At 42.2% G+C, this 21845-nt stretch overlaps 2 protein-coding genes across 4 annotated transcripts in view; one reads left to right on the top strand and one right to left on the bottom strand.

Moving 5' to 3' along the window:
* Window positions 1–7429, top strand: part of LOC119738812 (serine/threonine-protein kinase Nek11-like) — a 61964-nt gene extending 54535 nt beyond the window's left edge. The window contains exon 17 of the mRNA XM_038213775.1: window positions 7047–7429. Coding sequence (XP_038069703.1) covers window positions 7047–7260 — 214 coding nt within the window. The 3' untranslated portion in view covers window positions 7261–7429. The remainder of the gene's footprint in view (window positions 1–7046) is intronic.
* On the bottom strand, window positions 427–18762 carry LOC119738813 (ATPase WRNIP1-like). Of its 3 annotated transcripts, XM_038213780.1 has the most exons (9): window positions 18572–18762; window positions 17294–18001; window positions 16484–16678; window positions 15658–15929; window positions 14510–14799; window positions 13661–13816; window positions 13368–13447; window positions 12375–12476; window positions 427–706 (listed from the first exon to the last, which is right to left on the bottom strand). In XM_038213780.1, exons 2-9 carry the CDS (start codon window positions 17984–17986, stop codon window positions 536–538), a joined length of 1959 nt encoding a protein of 652 aa, XP_038069708.1. In that variant the 5' UTR covers window positions 17987–18001; window positions 18572–18762; the 3' UTR covers window positions 427–535. The 3 variants fall into 3 exon arrangements, with proteins under 3 accessions (XP_038069708.1, XP_038069706.1, XP_038069707.1); XM_038213778.1 differs by lacking the exon at window positions 427–706 and having other exon boundaries at window positions 12162–12476; window positions 18572–18759; XM_038213779.1 differs by lacking the exons at window positions 427–706; window positions 18572–18762 and adding an exon at window positions 18183–18202 and having other exon boundaries at window positions 12162–12476.
* Window positions 18763–21845: the final 3083 nt, after the last annotated feature.

The raw sequence follows: 21845 nt of genomic DNA, 5'->3' as shown, positions 1-21845 counted from the left end.
TTAACCCAAATCTTCCAAGATCCCTTAAAATCCACCAGACGTTTTCAGAGGACTTTGCAAAGATTATAGGAAAATAAACCCAGCCACTTTTACTTTTCCCTCGGCGGGTGTCGAACACGCCGTGGGCTTGAGCTGCTTATGTTGGTTGGTTGGTTGGTGGACACTTTAGTCGGCGACATATTGTATTCATACAACTCGAGTATTACAGCTTTGCATTCCAGGACCAGCTTTGCAAACAATGATGCACATCCGTCTAATTTGCATATTTTTGCATATTAGTTCATGCCCCATACATTTTCTTTTTCTGTACTCAAGGTACCTGTACAGCCCAGGTGCACGGACAGTGCCGTAAGCAGTCTTCACACGTCACCCGGCCGCGGTGGGTTGTACCACTTGGTACTTTTTACCCTGGACATGATGCGCCTTGCACGTTTAAAGACGGAGAAATGTGCCACTGGTTTCCTGCCTAGTGTCGGGTTTTGGAGGATTTACGAAAGCTTACGAAAATGGAGTTACAGTTAAAAAAGGAGGAACTTTACACAAACAGATCAGCGTTGTCAAAGAAGTCCACGTGCTTGATGCACTCTGGCAGGAAGCCTTGATCGCCGGCCGCAGCGCTGTGCACGTACCCCTTCCCGTAGCCCAGGTCCCGCACCAGCTTGGTCGACCCAGGTCGGAGGTGAAGGGGCACGCCAGGCAGCGAGCCCTCGTACTCTTGGGCAGGCGCGGTTCTAGAACCAATATTTTGGGGGGGCTAGCAGGGTGGATCCAGAATTTTTCAGGGAGGCGTGCTGAAATGTAGACCGGTTATTTTCTCCAGACACTTAGGCCTCCGAAAATCAATAGGTGGGGAGCGCCAATAAAAACCTGAAATCATTCACACTATATTAACTACAAATGCACCCTTGTCACGACTATTTCTTTAGGGGGAGACCGTTCGCATACTGTACACATGTACATCACAATCCTTCTTTTTGCTAATACAAATTTTTTTTTTACGTAATTTATTTTGGGGGGGCTAGACAAAATTTGGGGGGGGGCTAAAGCCCCCCCCCCCCCCCTAGCCTACCTGTATAATGGACTTCGCGGACTTATATAAGCATATTACCAACAATAAAATACGCTTGTATTTTTTTGTTTCTTCGTAATGTGCCCTGACTCTTAACTTTAAGCAATCACTTATCCACATAATTATTCCCATATCTGGAGTGATTCCCTTTTAACCATGGAGGAATAAAAACACATTCCATTTATTCCTCCATGTTTTAACTGACTCGCTTAAAAGACTCAGCAGTAACCTACATAGGCCTAATTACTTTTAATGATGGTTAAGTTTTTAAGCCATTATGTAGAGTCTATAGCAATTTGTGTTTAAATATAAAAATTACGTCTTACATTTTATAATCGTATTTGGAATCATACCTGACAATGACCACCAGACACATTGTGGATAACACCTCTGTGTAAATCATTAATAACTATCAACTGAAAAGCCATTCTAGGAAGCAAAAAGTCAAGAGTACAAAAAAATCGGACATGAAACGATGATAAAACAATAATTTTATTCCAACTATAGACCGTTTTAAGCCAGCCCATCCCAGGCTAACTATTATAAGACTGTCTTAACACTTAGACCGTGTAATTGCAACGGTCTTACTGATCAACGTGCAGTCTGCTTATTGCAATCCGCCCAGCAGCATGTACACGTGTTTACGTATACATGTACATTGTGTACGTACATTTTTCCATGCACATGGAAAAATGGTGCATCTGGTTACCAGACGATCCCCCGAATAATATGATGATAGAAGAGAACGGAATAGTCAGAACCAGACTTAACTGCATCGATCCGCGCGCATCGCAAATTTGGCCGAGACCAGGGTTCAGCGGCAAGTCATTCATTCAATTTTATTCGAAAAAGAAGTGGTCATTCTTATTTCTAATTTCTTTTAGCTTGGCGGTGACTTCTAAAACATGGCGGGCGCCGCAGAAAACATCACTGAACATGGCGGGGCGCCAGGTTTGTTTTACATGTTGGACAGTTGGAGAACACTGGAAGGGAAAATTGGGGTTGGGGTCATTAAAGTTGGAAAAAAAATGTGCACAACCCTACAGGAATGTTCCCCTATGCCCTAAGGTACCATTAAGGTATTATTATTTATTTCTGGTATTGAAACCAAGGATTCCTCCAAAGCACTCTAGACACTGTAGCTGGCAAGCCTGTAGAAACAAATAGAGAGAAGACAATGTGAGAAGAAATTGCAGTTTTAGAAGTGGGAGGAAAACCCCAGAAGAATATTCTGGGGGAGACCCACGGAATCAGGTAGGGACTGAAAACCCAATCCGCATGTTCAGGCAGGATTCGAACCCGGGTCACAGCTGTGAAAGTACTGCTACGCCACCCTAACTCTCTCCCAGATCGAAGGGAATTTCAAATGTTTGGTTATTGATTTATTAGATGCACTTGGTCCTACTCAAACTTCATAGTTCATTTGCTTGTTCTCAATGTAGCCATTTATTTCATATTTGACTGGATTATCCGGATCAGTTTCTATTTAACTGAGAATATTTGTGATTTTTCTTTCTCTTTGTTGACAGATCAAGGTGCGACGTTGAAAGACAACACACTCAGTCCTTTCTCCCCAGCCATGAGAGAGACAAAGATAAAAAATCTCAGAGCGTATCCTTTAAAAAAAAAACTTTCATAATTATGCCCCGCAGCGAAGCCGAAGGGGCATACTGTTTCCGCCTTGTCCTTCCGTGGGTGGGTGGGTGGGTGTGTGGGTGTGTGTGTGTGTGGGTGCTCTTGTATTGTATTACGCTCGAGGACAGACAACAAAAGGAGCACAAAGGAGCCTTTGACCCTCGGACGACAGTGCCTATTGTTAAAACCAGTCCTCGATCGTACGGTTATGTGCTTAGTCTATGGGAAAGTGTTATATTAGAGGGACAAAGGAAAACACAATAGTTTTCCTCAGGCGTATAGTAAAAAAAGACTGTGCGGGTGTTCCTGCATGGCATTACGCCTGAGGACAGACAACAAAAGGAGCACAAAGGGGCCATTGATCCTCGAAGGAAGGTGCCTATTGTCCTCGAACGCAGGTTTGTGTGCTTAGTCTATGGGAGAGTGTTATATTACAGGGACAAAGGAAAACACAAAGCCAATCCTCGGAAGCATAGCAAACAAGTCAGGTGTGTTTACAAACACAAATGCCCCGCAACCGTGACTGTTTCCATGACATAACACCACTCTAACATCAACTTACATGTACCTTGGTCAAATGGAACGTTCATTGACAGCATTAGTGTCTTCTGTAGGTTTTATATGAATTAATCCCTAATCCCTATGATCTCAGAATAGATACAAGATTTCTATTGTTTTAGCCACTGTGACCTTGACCCTTGACCTTTCGACCCCCAATGCGATAGGCTCCTTAGGATTGCCAAGGACAATCCACAAACCAAATTTGAAGTTCATATGTAAAGTATATCTCAAGTTATCACGCTGACAAAATTTCTTTTGTTTTTGCCACTGTGACCTTGACCCTTGACCTTTTGGCCCCAAATGCAAAAGGCTTCTTAGGATTGCCAAGGACAATCCACAAACCAAATTTGAAGTTCATATGTAAAGTATATCTCAAGTTATCGCGCTGAAAAAAATTATATTGTTTCAGCCACTGTGACCTTGACCCTTGACCTTTTGGCCCCAAATGCAAAAGGCTTCTTAAAATTGCCAAGGACAATCCACAAACCAAATTTGAAGTTCATATGTAAAGTATTTCTCAAGTTATCGCGCTGACAAAATTTCTATTGTTTCAGCCACTGTGACCTTGACCCTTGACCTTTCGGCCCCAAATGCAAAAGGCTTCTTAGGATTACCAACGACAATCCACAAACCAAATTTGAAGTTCATATGTTAAGTATTTCTCAAGTTATCGTGCTGACAAAATTTCTATTGTTTCAGCCACTGTGACCTTGACCCTTGACCTTTAGGCCCCAAATGCAAAAGGCTTCTTAGGATTACCAAGGACAATCCACAAACCAAATTTGAACTTCATATGTTAAGTATTTCTCAAGTTATCGCGCTGACAAGATTTGTCCGGACACACACACCCACCCACCCACCCACCCACCCACCCACCCACGGAAGGACAAGGCGGAAACAGTATGCCCCTTCGGCTTCGCCGCGGGGCATAAAAACGACTGTGTGGGTGTGTGTGTCCGGACAAATCTTGTCAGCGCGATAACTTGAGAAATACTTTACATATGAACTTCAAATTTGGTTTGTGTATTGTTCTTGGTAATCCTAACAACCCTTTTGCATTTGGGGCCGAAAGGTCAAGGGTCAAGGTCACAGTGACTAAAACAAAAGAAATTTGGTCAGCGCGATAACTTGAGAAATACTCTACATATGAACTTCAAATTTGGTTTGTGTATTGTTCTTGGTAATCCTAACAACCCTTTTGCATTTGAAGCCGAAGGGTCAAGGTCACAGTGACTAAAACAAAAGAAATTTTGTCAGCGCGATAACTTGAGAAATACTTTACATATGAACTTCAAATTTGGTTTGTGTATTGTTCTTGGTAATCCTAAGAAGCCTATTGCATTTGGGGCTGAAAGGTCAAGGGTCAAGGTCACAGTGGCTGAAACAATAGAAATTTTGTCAGCGCGATAACTTGAGAAATACTTTACATATGAACTTCAAATTTGGTCTGTGGATTGTCCTTGGCAATCCTTAGCCTTGGTCAATGCTCTCGTCGTTATTCGTCCCGTGCGCGGTCAATCGTCGGCATATATCCAGGCCTCACGCGCTATGCACATGCATGTAAAAATACAGCGCGAACAGCGACCTCACGCGGCCACTATTTTTATGCAAATCAGTTGGAGACGATGTCGAGCCTTGGTTCAATCGTCCATGTGAGGTTTTGGGGGTGGTGTTCATTATGTTAATAGCCTTAGCTGACCTTAAATGTCGTTTTCTTATTGGTCGATCGTTGCGTGGAAACTTGCATAGTGAAACGTGGCACCGTACATAATCCATACACGAACACATTGTGTGTCTCTGCACACGGCACCAATGCACAAAAACTGTGGTTCCTGTCACGTCCGCAAAAGGCGGAATAGCTGCAAATAATTTGATGACGTCTGGATTTACCAAGGTGTGATTGGACACTCCACATATTAGCCCCGCCTACATTATCTGTATTCGCATACGAGGTCGTGCGCTGGAAATCTAGCGCAAAGTAAAGAAAAACATAAGCTTTGGCCGACGATTGAACCAAGGCTTGACATCGTCTCCAACTGATTTGCATAAAAATAGTGGCCGCGTGAGGTCGCTGTTCGCGCTGTATTTTTACATGCATGTGCATAGCGCGTGAGGATATATGCCGACGATTGACCGTACGGGACGAATAAAGACGAGAGCATTGACCAAGGCTAGGCAATCCTAAGAAGCCTATTGCATTTGGGGCCAAAAGGTCAAGGGTCAAGGTCACAGTGGCTAAAACAAAAGAAATTTTGTCAGCGCAATAACTTGAAAAAATTCTTCACATGTGAACTTCAAATTTGGTTTGTGGATTGTTTTTGGTAATCCAAATAGGCCTATCGCATTGGGGGTCGAAAGGTCAAGGGTCAAGGTCACAGTGGCTAAAACAATAAAAATCTTGTATTTATTCTGAGATCATAGGGATTAGGGATTAATTCATATAAAACCTACAGAAGACACAAATGCTGTCAATGAACGTTCCATGTGACCAAGGTACGGTACGTGTAAGTTGATGTTAAAAGAGTGGTGTTATGTCATGGGAACAGTCACGGTTGCGGGGCATTTGTATTTGTAAACACACATGACTTGTTATCTAGTGTACTTAGCATCTGGAATGCCGTTAAATATGTAAAAAATAAAAGACAGGTGAGCTTGACAGTGTTATAAATTTCACAGTAAACACCCCAGGCACTTTGACACACAAATTTTTGAGTCTTCAAAGATCCTCTTTGTAGGAAATAATGGCAGATTCTTAAACTTTCTAAGGTCCCATGCAATGTAGTAAGGGAAGGATTCAAAATTAAACAAGTAGGTAACTCGATGTTCAATCCCAAGGTTGGACGGGACGCTGTATAATTATCGTGGTACTTATAACATTTCCCGATTGGAATAGAGATTGCTCACTAACCTTCCCGAATTGTCCCGTCTTTTGTGTTGTTGAACTCTTACTTTTCACGTTGATATAAAAAATCCGGCAGTTGTACGATTTATCTCCTGTACAATGCTTGTGAAAATAGACATGCGCGCGCAGTATGGGAGCGGAGGTGGACTCCCTATTATTGTGGTAGGTGGGAAGTGGTTTCTTCGATAACCTGAACTTTTTTATTCATAGTTAATGTTGGACCTACACATCCCCTGAAAAAAAGTATGTGAATTACCTAATAAAGTTCAAGTTGATTTAAGACGATTAGGACTAAACCATGATTTCTGAACACCCCAGCCCCCAAAGGGAAAACATTTCACTGAGACAAGTCTATTGATTGATTATTGGGGGCGCACGTGCACTTTATACAGTGCGCCTGTTTACGTATGCGCTAGTCCTTATTTGGATTCTGTACAATTTTTTATGATTTTGCGGTGGAAATATCTTTCTTCTACCTCTTAACCTTTGCAGCAGTGGAATGGGAACCAGACAATGGAACTTCCATTAAGGATTTATGTTAAAATATAGATGATACCTTTTGTCAGACACAGTGAGGGAAAGCTGCAACTTAAGGAAAATGTGAATTTTTGTTACAAATCACCAAAAGAAACAACCTTTTTTAAACTTCTAATTTATACAACTCAGCAGTAAGTCCTTAGTTACCGATGCAGTGGATGAAAATTGCCACTCGAGTGAGTGGTAGGAACCAAAAAAGAGAAATTTCCGAAGCTGCAATAATATAGCGTCAGACTATACCCTGTAAAACATTGTAAAACTTTGAGGTGTACCTAAAGTTATACCTAGAGTTATTGTCTGTTTGGAGGGTTCGATTCCTTGACTGTGTTCTTCTTTGCCCAGTGAGTGTGAGCGCAAAATTGGCAAGGAGTCCTTCAAGAGTGCCTATGCCTTCCTCAAGGCGGCACGATTCGGGGACAGGACGTCGGCGGGCGATACCACTATGGACGAGGGGGAGATCATAAAGGGGATGAAGAAGTTTGTGAAGAACCCCAGTGACTGTTTCCTGATTGACCAGCTGCTGTTCCTTGAAGAGCAGGCGTCATTTGACAGATAATAGAAAGGTGCTTACCGGAACATGTATTCTTGATGATATTCCCCTCTGGATTTAGAATGGCGAGACTCTTTCAGAACTGCTGTTTCATGAGCAATGGATAACAATTTAGCTTGAAGGTATTATCCTGCTATTCCATTGCACTCTTGTAAATAATATTTTTATAATTTGATTCAGTTTCAATTCAAATAGACATTTCTATCCATATACAGCAAATACACAATAGTTAGGTACTTTTTAGGTACTTTATTTATCCAGCACCCGATTTCACGAAACTCATCGTAACTTACGATGCATCGCAGCGCTGCGACGCATCGAATCCCTACGATGCGTCGCAGCTGCGACGCGTCCTGCGATCCATTTCACAAAACACGTCGTAAGTGCGAGCACAACTCGGTGACTGTTTTATGTATTAAGTCGGCGTACAGTAAATAGTCGTCTGGTATTCAACAAAGAGTCGTCGGATCTCCGCTCAAAATTTGTTAAAACGTAGGACAAAATGGCGGCTGTGCGATGCAATTTTAAAGGAAAACGAGGTCTCAGTGGACTGTGTAGCTACTTTGAAATTTCAACTGCAACATTCCAGGCTAATTCATAATTATTCAATGAATTTTCTATTTACAACTTTACACACATTGCCTCGGTATTATAATCTCGTTTATGTGATGTTTATGGCACAAAACTGGCTAAAAACGGACTCTTCGTATTTTGCGACGACCACTAGACACGTCGTAACTTGCGATGTGTTTTGAGCCGTTGTCAAGGAACTTACGAAGCGTTCAACACATCGCAACTTTCGTGAAATGGATTATACGACGCGTCACGAGTTGCGACGCGTTACACGTTGTAACTCGAGTTGCGACGCGTCGCAGCGCTTCGTGAAATCGGGTGCTGAATACATAATGTCTGTGATTATCGCAATTTTACTTTTAAGCCAGAGTCTTATTAGCTTTTCCAATAATGACCATTGGGCTCATCACGCACATCTTGGCATGCCAATCACACAACACTGTTGTAAAAAAAGTAATGAATTCCTTTTCTCTGAAAAACAATGTGCCATTCTAGAAAACTACGCTCCACACTGACAAATGAGCAATGCCACACTTGAAATGCTGTACAAATGCTGATCTCCTTTGCCTTGTATTTATCGCCTTTAAATTTGAAACCAATCTTAGGGATCTGCTAGGCACAACATGTTACTAAGCACAGGAAATATTTGCTAAGCTTTTTCCAGGTTACCAGCTAAAATGCCATGGGATTTGTATTTCTTGTGACTGGTGCTCAGCTGATTTTGCTTAGCATTGTTTTCTTCGCCATAAATATCGCCTAGTAAAAGGAAACTCTTGTACCGGTATTTGCTTTGATGATGCATAGTTCACATTATAACACCTCACCCACAGATTCAATATCTTGATTGGCCGAGAGCTAGTCACATGACATTCGCTACTTTTGCTATCTTGCTGTGCACGGCCAAAAGTACTATACCCGTAGTAACCAAAGTACTATACCCATAGCAACCAAAGTACTATACCCGTAGCAACCAAAGTACTTTACCCATAGCAACCAAAGTACAAATACGCATAGCAACCAGTATTGTGTGCAAATGCATACGTTCAAACATTTCGTGAAGGGATAGTTTGAAAAAGTGCTAGTAAATTTTCAATTAATTTTGTATTCAAATAGAAGTACATTTTAATTGTATTTAGATTAAATTAAACACTTATCGCTTAAAATCAAGCAGAATCTGTGGGAGAGGTGTTATAAAACAATTATTGACTGCTTTTATTATTATCTCGTGGTGTAGTAAAACTAGCCTCCCTCGGTGATCCATGGAGCATTCTATTTTCCCTCGGCTTCGCCTCGGCAAATAGAATGCTTCATGGATCACCTCGGGAGGCTAGTTTTACTACACCACTCGAAGCAGTCAGTATTTGTGTATGTCATTCACAATAGACTGTGCTGAAATACATTTTACATGTTACCTTCCTCAGCCTTCCCTGACAGAAAAGTAGCTCCTTCCTTCACTTTATTTAAAGCTGCCATTTTGAAATTACCCCCTACCCAAAATTTATCATCATTGATTCTAAGCAGAATTTAAAAATTCAGTGATTTGATACTAAATTTGTTTATTTTTGGTATGAATAAAGCAATATGCATTCCGTTAAATGCAATTTTTTTTTTTTTAAATAGAACAGGAGTTGTAAATAGTGTATTTTTGCTATTCGTTATTTTGTTCATAATTCAAATTTTGCTTATACTGATGATCACCGATTATTTCTTTACTAAAAGGGAAGTAATTCCACCTGTTATTCTTATGTACAGTATTCAGTTTTTGGATTATTCTCTTTTTATGATTTGAGCTTTGAGATATATTCAGTAAGCCTGATGCTTGATATGGAAAAATTAACAAGTACAAAATGGCTACCATTGATTTAAGAATTTTTTTTTTTCCTAACTTGATCTTCCGTCCACTGACGCAGTATTGCCTTGACGTATGCTTAATGAATGTACATGTTTATGTGATAAATGCTTATGAAAATAATGTATTCAACTTCGGAGAAATGTCATTTTACCATGTTTACTGTCGGCTGTATGTACTTGAATTTGAGGCTATATACATGGCCTTAATTTTAAAGATCATACTTAATTGGAAACGACTACAGAATGGAACAAAGCCTTGCTAGTAACGTTTTTCTGATCAGATGCTGCAAGTATTTTATTTCGTACTGTCAAAAGTACAGAATTTTCTCTTACTTCAAGCCAGTTTTAAAGGGAATGTACAACATTTGCTTTTGCTGCAATTTCCAGAAATAAATGGATTTGGAGGATTAGTATGTTATAGCAAATATTGTTAGACTGACTAGTTTCACTTTTTGGGCTTGTAGATGCTGGAAACCAAGAAAACCAATCATGTTCTTGTAGTCTGGTTCCCTAACCCTACTTAAGATGAAACGGAGCAATTTATAGACTTTGGGAATTGTAAGGTCAGAAAATCAGTCTGGCAGGCTTTTACTCCTTCACAGGTTTGTAATCAATTGCAAAAAAAATGCAGAATAACTAAATATGAGAAAACTAGGAGCAGTTTTTCAAAAAAGCCAGTTTTCTCCAACGCTGGTCGGCCGACCAGCGTTGGAAAAACAAATGTTTGCAAATGTTGTATCTTCCCTTTAATGCAAAGTTACAATTCTAATATTGATATTTTTTTTTGTGATTTTTTTTTTATAAAAGTTGTATTTCAGTTGCATTTCTTCAATTACAAAAATAAAGAAAAATCATATGGATCATGTTCAATATAAAATTTTCATTTAAGTTACTAATGGTTGTATTATACATCATATTTAAAGTTAAAATAAAAATTCTCATCATGACATTTTAATTTTTATACAACACCTGAATAAATCCCTGTCAACTGATCGGTAGGTCATTGATCACATGTCATTGAATTATTCGTCCCAACCCACGGCCTGACCGCACCGCCAAAATAGTTGTTCTATTTCACGGTAAATAGAAGTTCCATTCATGGTCACACTATTAGTGGCTCTGGCCAATCAGATGACAAGGATTTATTCAGGTGTTGTATAAAACAAATAATCAACGTGCAATGGAAAGAATAATTTCATTCGGCGACAGATGGAATGTTCCATTCTAGTCAACTTCGCTTTGTGGAATGGAACGTTCCAATTGTCACTTATTTAAATTATTCTTGCCATTGCACTCATAAACATTCGTAATTTGTATACTTTTGTTTGTGTACTAAACAACCTTTGTAATGAAGACTGTTTGCAATGTTTTTCTCTTGGCAGAATACGTTTCAGAGGTTACTGTCAGTCGCACTTCGGCACTCCATACTTGTGTTTTTAATTAATATGTTCATGAATGAAATACATTGTATTTATGCCTTGCTGATTTCAGATGTGTTAAAACCAAATGCTATTGTTTCATAATGTAATTTAACAGTCACTGTTGTACAAAGATCCCATATCACAAACTTAATTTTCCGAGTATATATCGTATATACATGTATATCAAGTGTGATTTTTTGTTCTTAATAAAATATGCCATTTAATGCTACTACGAATCTTGGAACTTTTATGCAGTGTTATCTTACATAGCAATACAAACTTTCATTTACTTATAAAATGAGTAAAACGAAGCTTTGGAAGGACGGTTGAAAGCTAAGTGTCGTAAGCTCAAGCCCTGGAATATTTGACTGATATTACATTACGTTCCCCCCCCCCCCCCCCCCCGCCCCCCCTTGTTTCAGTCATAAGGGGAGACTTTGAACACACCTACCCAACCCCTTCAAAGATTTTCCTGTCCACTGATTAGATATACGTACTGTTAAACTGCTTGGATGTGCTTCACAAAAACACTATTACAAACCATTGCTCAGTTATTTTTAACCCAAATCTTCCAAGATCCCTCAAAATCCACCAGACGGTTTCAGAGGACTTTAAAAACATTTTAGGAAGGTAGGGCCCAGCCACTATTACTTTTTCCCTCGCCGGGTGTGAAACACGCCGTGGGCTTGAGCTGCTTATGTTGGTTGGTTGGTTGGTTGGTTGGTGGACACTTTAGTCGGCCACATATTGTATTCATGCAACTCGAGTATTACAGCTTTGCATTCAAAGACCTGTTTTGCAAACACTGTTGCGCATGTGTCTAATTTGCATATTTATGCATATCAGATCACGCCCCATTTGTTTTTGTTTTCTGTACTCTGAGGTACCGGTACGGCCCAGGTGCACGGATGGTGCCGTAAGCAGTCTCCACACGTTACCCAGCCGCCGTGGGTTGTACCACTTGGTACTTTTTACTCTGAACATGATGCGCCTTGAACGTCTAAAGACGGAGAAATGTGCCTCTGGTTTCCTGCCTAGTGTCGGATTTTGGAGGTTTTTTCGAAAGCTTACGAAATTGAAGTTGCAGTTAAAAAAGGAGGAACTTTACAGAAACAGATCAGCGTTGTCAAAGAAGTCCACGTGCTTGATGCACTCTGGCAGGAAGCCTTGATCACCGGCCGCAGCGCTGTGCACGTACCCCTTCCCGTAGCCCAGGTCCCTCATCAGCTTGGTCGACCCAGGTCGGAGGTGAAGGGGCACGCCCGGCAGCGAGCCCTCGTACTCCTGGATGTGCTTCTTGACACTCATGAGGGCGCACTCCACCATGCTGGACTTGGGGGCCTTGGATAGGTAGATGACGCACTGAGCCAGAATCACCTGAAAATTATTTGCAAGAACATAAATCATGATGATTCTTCTAGTAGTTATTCTTCTGTGAGTAGTATACTAAAACTTATCCCACTGTAGGAGCCAAGAGGAATGTCAGGGGTTAATTCCTTACATTCCTGGGATACGAATTCAAGCACAACTTTGAATAATTTCAAGTTGGCGTTACTACAAAACACATACAGCCAATTAACCTACCGCGGTAGAATCGCGTCAACGCAGCTTGTGGAATATTGCCCAATTGCAATGATCCAAATGGATGCAGAATGCGTAAGGGGCCATTCAGAATTTTCAATGTTTTAAAATTTCGATCTTTTTTCCAAATTGGGGTGGGTGGGTCAAGCTAAATAATTGAAAATCGAAATTCACTTTCCATGGAAAAAGATAAAAAAAGAAAAGAAAGATAGATCTTTTGACTTGCCTGAACTACGCGCAAGCGTTCCGATATCGCGATGCGTGTTTCTTTTCCAACTTCGTCCCCTGTATGTACTGTACATGTACGTCATGTACGTGTATATAGACCCACTGTGGCATGAGAAGAAGGTGGTTTTTCAGTAGACTTGGACATCGGGCGTTTGTAGCGGTTAGGCCGTGCAGAGGCAGCAGGGTACCAGGTGTACTAGATCGGCTCTATAACAATCTGATGTTACGCGATGTCATGCAAACGCCCGTTCTGCTCATAATTTACACGCAAGCGTCTCGCACCTGTCTCCCTGCGTATTCATGCGCCCTCGATGCATGTTCGATTATCCCGAAATACTGAACTGGCTTATTGTAGAAAGATCCCTCTGCATTCATCGATGGCCACAATGGGAATTTGTTTCTTTGATTGAGAGCCAATTTACGCTACAATCTAATGGGGGTAACAAATTTTATACTCACCTCACAAGCCGGAACACCAAGGAAATGACATGCCTGGTGCGTTGACACAGCTTGACTCAATGCCAGTGGATCAGCCAGACCTATGGAAGAAAAAACAACCAGTGTCAAAAAGAAGACAACTACATTTAAATGTGTAAGAGCACCCTCAGGAAATAAAAACACAATTAAAAGGCTTCTTATTGGAACTTCTAGTTTCATCTGATTAAAAATCCTGCTTTAGATGCATTGCTTTGTGAGAAAGGTCAGGATCAATACTTGTAAATATTCAAATACCTTCAAATCATGATACTCACCCACATCTTCACTGGCGAATGCAACGAGTCGACGTGCAATATACAGTGGGTCTTCACCTCCGATGAGCATACGTGCCAGCCAGTAGAGGGCAGCATTTGCGTCGCTGCCACGCATTGACTTGTGGAGCGCTGAGATGCAGTTGTAGTGCTCCTCCCCTTTTTTTTGGGTGTGAAAAAGATGAAAACGCAATTTGATTAGTGTATATCACTAAAGACTACATGTATATAAGTAACTCCCGAAGCAAGTTCCCAAAAACAAGGGCAGCATCTATCTTGTGATGCCCATGCCTGCAATGATTTCCAAAATCAAAATGCACCAAAAACTTTAAAAACATTTGCAACATTGCAATCGTGATATGCACTCCAATTTCTCAAAAATATTTCCCAATTTTCCAAACCACTCCTTCTGCATGTCATGATCTGGTACATGGTTCCCTCTGGAGACATGTGCACAATAGGGAACAAAAGATTGTATACGTCTCCACAAGGCAATTTCTATAGGTGAATATGTCTCCACAAGGTTATCACGAAATAGATACATGGATTTTACTCAAAAACTAGGAATTTCCAAGGTGTGTTGATCGGTCGCAAATTGAAGTATTTTATGCAAGGGATATTAAGTCCGAAATTTCAGTCCAGGAAATTAATTCTGGTTAAAATAGGAGCATTTTGAAAGGACACTTTCAAACTCGAAAACTTTACTAGATGAGAACAAAGAAATGACTGTACAGGGATACAAATTGCAGTATGTGTGTTTCTGTATGTTTGCCAACTTTTACTCTAGTTAGTTTACTCTCAACCTGTTCAAAATCAAATTTTTGGTTAAATAGATGATATTTTTAAAATTACCTTCCCGATCATACATTACGTGGGTCCTCTGCAATACATCCTTAACATGGCTTGTCGTAATGACTCGCTTCGTTTCGGCACCCTTGGCAACTCCTGGCCCATTCACGGGTGGACACGACGTCCCGTTCGTCCCCTGATGCGACGTCCCTTGCGATTGGCTTGTTGAATGTTGGGCCACGGTCAGCTGCGATTCCACAACCATCTGTAACGTGTTGAGGGCGCTCCGTGCGTCGCCATCGCAGAGATTGGCTATATACGTCAACGCTGTCTTCTCCATGTAAATGGATGGTCTGCATAAAAACAATGACTTTAAATTGCTCTGGGGGTACTTTTACTTTTTTTTAAACTGATTATCAGAAATAGTCTGAAAAACAAAGAACTAAAAACAAGAACTCCTGTTCTCTTTGAGAAGTGGTAATGCCATTTGTGTCAGAATCTGTGAGGGGGGGGGGGGCAGGTTGTTTAGTTAATAAAAAAATCAATATAGCTGTACATCTACTGTGTATCTTCCATTTCTGGTGTGGGACCCATCTCAGAAAAGTCTGCACTGCCTTATCCAAGAGCGCTGGTGACCGCTACTCTCTTTTTACGAATACTGCGAAGGAAACACTAAGCATTGTGGGAAGCAACTACCTTCTTTTTTTTGTGTACCTGGTGGCTAATCACATCTCATAAAGCATTCACAGACTTTTGAGCATACAAGTCCTGAGTGCATGGAATCATAGACCATTTCGATGGTTAAACAAAATATACGAAATATCATGGCCTGGCGATTAAGAGCACCGCACCGCACTGGACTCATGCTCTGGTGTTTTCGAGACAGCAGAGTGGGGGTTCGAGCCCAGGTCTGGACACTTGTGCCCTTAAGCAAGGCACTTAACCATTATTGTTACGTCCTTCAAATGGGATGTAAAGCTGTAGGTCTTGTGTGTTGTGTAATGCAATGCACGTAAAAGAACCCAGTAACACTTATCGCTAAGAGAAGCGGTTTGCCCCGGTGTTTCTGGCCTCCTGTTAAAACTCCCCTGCTGAGTCCTTAGGAGAAGAACCAAGCTAGTACCAAGTACAGCTCAAAGAGCGTTATCTATAAGCAGTCACCAGTGCCTTCAGATTAAGTTCAGTGGTTCAATACAATTAACAAGAAATACCTGCCATCGCTTATCCCATCTTCAGGTTGATCGCCATCACTGCTACACCCGACCCCATTCATCTCAGACCCCGCCCCTTCCTCCAGCACAGCCACGCCCAGGTCGGCAGCCGCCCTGCGCAGAATCAGCACCAGCTCGTCGGTGTTCAGCTTGTTCAGGACGATCACACGGCATCGACTCAAGAGGGCGCTGTTGACCTTGAAGGAGGGGTTCTCGGTGGTGGCGCCGATGAGCGTGATTGTGCCCTTCTCGACGTGCGGCAGGAACGTGTCCTGTGCGTTAAGGTCATCAACGACAATAACTTTTTTAGACAATAATAAAAGGCTAAAACAATTATTATGTGGATTTGGACCTAGCACATACATGTACACCAATGCCCTGCTCTCCCAGCTAAGATTTCTTGCCCAATATTTTTCAAAGTTTTAGAAGTGAGGGCTATATGCTTATCCACCTAAAACCCCAAGTACTTAAGGAAATTAGCAAATTAAAAGGGGAGTCAGGTTGGCGTAGCAGTACTTTCCTCGCCTTCCACCGCTGTGACCCGGGTTCGATTCCTGCCTGGGCCAATATGTGGATTGGGTTTTCAGTGCCTACTTTATTCCGTGGGTTTTCCTCAGAATGTTCCTCTGGGATTTTCCTCCCACATCTAAAACTGTAATTTCTTCAATGTCTTCTACTAACTGGGCCCAATGGGAGACCAGTGGATTCTACTGATAAGCTACCCAGTTAAAAAATAAGAATTAAAAAAATATGAATTAAGTGTATCCACTGCTTGCTTATATAGTGATCTAACCGTACAAGGATTTGGCACACATCTTAGTTTTACCTGCTGCAGTTTATTGAAGCGATGGATCTCATCAATGAAGAGGATGGTCTTGCGTTTAGTCATCCTCTGCTCATTGGCTGCGGCAGCAACCGCCTCCTTAACAGTAGCAACTGTCGCTAACGTGGCAGACATCGAGACGAAGCGCGTCTTACCGCTCGCTTTGGCTCTCTGCGCTATAATGTTGGCCAGAGTGGTCTGAAACAAGACAAGCATTTTGAAAATCAAGCATTTTGAAATTGAAAGGAAACTCTGGCCACAGTTTAAAAGACATCGCAAATTCATGTATGATGATCAACACTTCTAGAAAGATAAATTCCGTAAGTCTAGGAAGTGACTGATTGAAGTATGGCTAACCATCTGTGCAGAAATGCTCTAATCTTTAACCCAACTCCCTACTGAGTTTTACTAAGAACAGAACCAAGTCCGCCAAAATCCACCACTACTATAGGTGGATTTTGATGGACTTGGTACTCACGGCTTGTCTGCCAAAATCCACAAACTTTTGATTGAGTTGGGAAGGTAAGGGTTAGTATCCATTCTTAGTATTTTACAGCCACATAAACAATGATCATTTTCCAAGGAATTAAGCCCATGAAATTTAATGATGCTGTATGGCCAACAACAGCGACCAGCTCCTCTAATTTGCATATTGCTAACCCGCCAATCAAAAGTCATAAGAACGACAATATTGCCAATCTCAGATTCTATTTCAAAGAAATTGAGGCAGCAATTGGACTATTGAGACAGCCACAGGTAAAAGAGTTGACTTGGCAAAAAAAACCTAATTCTCCAGGATTCCCGAGTCCTGACCTTTCCACACCCGGGCGGACCCCAGAATATCAACGATGGCACCACATCACTCTCCAGGAGCTGTCTGAGTAGGGACTGGTGACCAACCGCTGTCTCCTGCCCGACAAACTCAGCGAAGCTCAGGGGGCGAACACGCTCCGCTAGAGGCCTGAATTCCGTCTTTGTTGAGACAGATTTCTTGGCAAATGGCCCCAGGGGAGAGGGTTTGCTCCCTTGCGTAGAGGGGTTCATCAGTGGCGGAGAGGAATGTGACCTGCTGGACAAGGAAGGGGTCGTGGCATCTGAGGGCAATCTCCGAGAGTCATCATGTCTGGGTATCTCCGTTGCCACTTTAGTTTTCTTTTTGTTCGGTGTCAATCCATCTGTGTCTGCCTTTGACGATTTTCCGCCGGGTCGCAGTAAAGAGCCCCACTGGTTTATTTTCTTTCTCTTTTTGGATTCCTTGTCATTCTCAACCTCCTCTGATTTCTTGGAGTCCCTATTCTCTCCTTGTTCACCCTTCTCTCGGTCCTCAGAGGACAGACGAGCTCTTTTCCTGGATGGTGACAAGAAAGTTTCTGCTTCGCTGTCTGACTTCAGGTCATTTTCTGTGCCGTGTTCTTCAAGGAGACAACTGTCAATGTGTTTGTTGATTGACTGCATCGGGAACTCCCGGTTGCAGATTGGGCAATGGGCTAGTTGGGCTGACATCATTGTTCTGTACTACACCTGAAGTATGAGAGAAACAGACAACACAATTTGTCAATATTTAGTGCATTACGTTCTTAAGTTCAAAAATTTAAAAAACATCGAAATCAAGCAGCATTACTCGAGTTGAAATATTTATAACATTTGAAATTGTTTCTTAGTCCCAGATTCATGTCTTATCAAAATTTTTGCAATGACTGACCTTCAGTGATCATTTGATGATGAAAAAAGTGGCGTCAGGGTGCAACATTCTTTCCACTCACTGCATTATGATTTTTTTTAAAATGGAATCGGGAAATGTTCATTTTTTTAAAAAAGTTTTCACAACCATACCATCACCACAACTATGAACGTTTATAGACCTCCATGCTCTAGTCTGATGTACAACATGTACTTTAATTAGCCCAGGTTGGACGACGTCTTCATTGCATTTACGACTGCGTGTTGCAACCACAACGGAGTCCAACCTGGGCTAGCTACCACTGACTTTTTTGCTTGGGAGTAATGGGACGGTTACGTGCTCGATTTTCCCATTGAGATAGGAATATTATGCACTTTTACTAGTCCGGAAAGATCGGCATTAATACCTACCGGACGGGAAAGTTCTGCTGGTACGGCATCACTTATTTTCGGCGCGCGGCAACATGTTTTTGCACGTGCGCGCTTCCATCCAGCTAGTATAGCGCCCTCTGCTGGAAGTCGACTAGCCGCTGGGCTGGCGGTGATATTGTGGGTTTCAAGGAGATAGTTTGTTTTCTACGGCGCTCCATGAGTGCCATCCACTTCTTTATTTACTCAGATAATTTATCACGTCATGTTGACAACCTAGTGTTCAAAACCTCCAACCCTAAGGTTGATGTTCTGAGAACGGCCCCTAAACCTACTTGGCTAACTATCGGCTCGCACTATACTGTGGGCATTTCATGATATATAAACCTGATATTATAATAAACCTGCCGGTCACAAAAGAGTGCTGACGTCAAAAGTCAGGTGTCTTTGTCGTCAACCCCCCCCCCCCCCCCCCCCCGCTCTCAGGAAAACAAAAAAGTCGGTTGTGACCGTGCCCGGGGTTCAAACCTCCAACGCCAAGGTTGATCTTCTGAGGACGGCACGTATACCCTACCGACTTGGTCACCGGCGCGGCTCGCACTATATACGGTACATCTCACCATAGAGCAAGGACCCACCAGTCCGGCACAAAATTATAGTGGAAATCGGCCGTACCGTGCTCGCCTTATGCCCAAAATAGATTTTAATTATGTAGCCGGCTTGTTATGAACAAGGAATAGCCGCTGATTTTTGTTTTCGAAAGAATACAAAAGAGTAATTGCCACCAACTTACGTCAGTTACTTTTGTAACTGAAACTCACGAATATGGCACACAGTGCCCAAGGAATATCACAATAATAATTCAATGTTGGTATGGGAAGATGTATCCCTGGACTATACGATTTGTATTCGAAAATCGCCGATTTCGACATATCTTATGATGGGCTATCCTAATTTTTTCACCTTTCCCATCTAAAAAAATATATATATTCAAATGAACCACATAGGGAAACTGACTAGGTGAATTATAACAATAATATTGACGAAGTTGAACAATGAAATTGACTGGAGCGGGGCTTGAACCTGCGACTTCCGGATAACCGTTCCGGTGCTCCACCGTTACTGAGCTATCCTATCTGAGTTCCCCAATAAGTCAATATCTTTGTTCACTGGTCTGCAAGGGGCGCTTGAAGCCATAAACCAGTGTGCCATTCGCTCTTTGCACACTTCCGCCATGGGCATGCACAGCCTCGATCTGGCAACCTTACACAATGACTATAGCCGGTCCAGTGATTCCCGTGTGGGGGTTCAGATCACTGAACCGGCTATTCTTATTGTGTAAAGTTGCCAGATCGAGGCTCTGCACGCCCAATGGCGAATACAGCCAGGGATCACCCCCACAATCACGATACAGACCTGGGTACATACAGCAACCGGGGATCGCTGGGGGAGTGAAAGCCTATCCAAGCGGTACAACGGTGTATACGCATTATGTATGCATACGGTATATTTCTGGTGCTGGTATACTGTCCGTGCGTCAGGCGCCCCCTACGGATCATTGAATACAATTTTTTCAGAGAAACCTAAATATCGAAATGCCGGTGTAGCCTGATTTAGGTATGAAATACGGACTCATTAGTAGTATTGCACACGTGCAAGCAAAGATAATCAGGAAGTGACCGGTCACGCGAGAGTGTTTGACCTTCCTTCCTCCATGGTTTGACCATGGAGCTATAAAAAGATAGCTCCATGATTTGACCAAGAAAAGGGTATAGGCGCGGCCAGGGGTCTGATTTTGACGCCGTATTTCAGAGATAGGGCAAGGTTGCATCTGTTGCCAAGTTCGGGCAAGGACCATTAGTCGACTAGTGGTTGATTTGTGACGTACCTTACGCCTGCGCACTAATAGCAAATTGCGAACGTCTCTAGTCGAACGCTGGTCAAAATGTCATTGCAAAACGTCTGGATCCTGGCTCCCTGCTGTACGTTATGAACGCACGCGGCTATGGTTACCAGCGATGCAACCAGCCCCAGTAGGTTGGTTCCAAATAGTCGACTAGCAAAGGCCAAGTTCGGGCAAGGACCATTAGTCGACTAGTGGTTGATTTGTGACGTACCTTACGCCTGCGCACTAATAGCAAAGTGCGAACGTCTCTAGTCAAACGCTGGTCAAAATGTCATTGCAAAACGTCTGGATCCTGGCTCCCTGCTGTACGTTATGAACACGCGGGGCTATGGTTACCAGCGAAGCAACCAACCCCAGTAGGTTGGTTCCAAATAGTCGACTAGCGTAGTCAACCATCGTCGACTAGACAGAGTTCGGGCAAGCGTTAGTCGACCAATGGTTAACTATAGTCCTTGCGCGAACTTGCCCATTTGAATTCTACTTTTCAAAGAAACGTAATCGTTGAATTTTATGTTATCAGGCAAACGTTTCTGTGTTTCCTCGAAAATAAAATATCTCATAACGCGGGGAACTTGGATGGTCATAATTGCGTAGCCCCATATGGATGACTTTCTGCCGAAAAGTGGCAGCACGATGAATACGGTGGCGCACTGCACGTGCACCGTGCGTTGATTCGGCGTCAGTCTCAAGTTGTTGCGTCGTCCGTGCATCAGGGGTACGTTCGAGTCATATCATGCGAACGTGTTTGCGTTACTTTGGTATGCAAGGCCCTGCGCGGACGGAACGTGCCAGCAACCCAAACTTAAAACGATCATCGGAAAACTGTGATCAAAACTGATGGCGGCGCCCTATGTAGCTTTTAAAATCCTATAAAAGTTAATTGTGACTGAAAGTGAAATGTTGCCAATATTAAATAAACGTTCATTGCTCGCGTATTGGAAAGCATAATTATAGCAACGGACTATATTCGGAAGACCGTTCACACAAACGTTGCCAAACGTTGTCATTGAGTGGAACTCACCCAAGATAGCATTTCCACGTGATGAACTCCCGCGAACTTTCCGAAACCAAATTCATTTTGTCTGGAATCAAATAATATAAACACGTACTGTCTGGGCTGCCACCTGTACTAATCCATAAAAGAAAACAAATATCTATGATTTTTAAAAAATATTTTCTCTTACCACCAGAAAAAAAAATCCTTTTAAAAAGCCAGGTTTCTTCCACATTATAGACATTTCTGGCAGAAATTGTTGAAACAATTTTACGGATCAAGGAATTCAAGAACTGGAACTTTAATTTTGGAAGTAGACCCTTGCTTAATTCTGACATCACATGCAACATTGAGGGCATCACGTCTAATTATTTTGTTCCTCTGTGGCACTATAGGATATTTGATAAAGACCGAGT

The sequence above is a fragment of the Patiria miniata genome, unplaced genomic scaffold (genome assembly GCF_015706575.1).
Source record: "Patiria miniata isolate m_02_andy unplaced genomic scaffold, ASM1570657v1 HiC_scaffold_3, whole genome shotgun sequence".
In the NCBI taxonomy this organism is placed as follows: Eukaryota; Metazoa; Echinodermata; class Asteroidea; order Valvatida; family Asterinidae; genus Patiria; species Patiria miniata.
The sequence above is the reverse complement of the archived record's forward strand: the minus strand, read 5'-3'. Positions and strand labels throughout refer to the sequence as shown.

Excerpts from the sequence above, each read along its gene's own strand:
- LOC119738813 (XM_038213780.1), bottom strand. The coding sequence starts at position 17,986 with ATGATGTCAGCCCAACTAGCCCATTGCCCAATCTGCAACCGGGAGTTC. Across the intron at positions 13,817-14,509 it reads CGTAATGTATGATCGGGAAG|GGGAGGAGCACTACAACTGC; the intron begins GTAATTTTAAAA and ends CCCAAAAAAAAG. Across the intron at positions 13,448-13,660 it reads ATTCGCCAGTGAAGATGTGG|GTCTGGCTGATCCACTGGCA; the intron begins GTGAGTATCATG and ends TTTCTTCCATAG.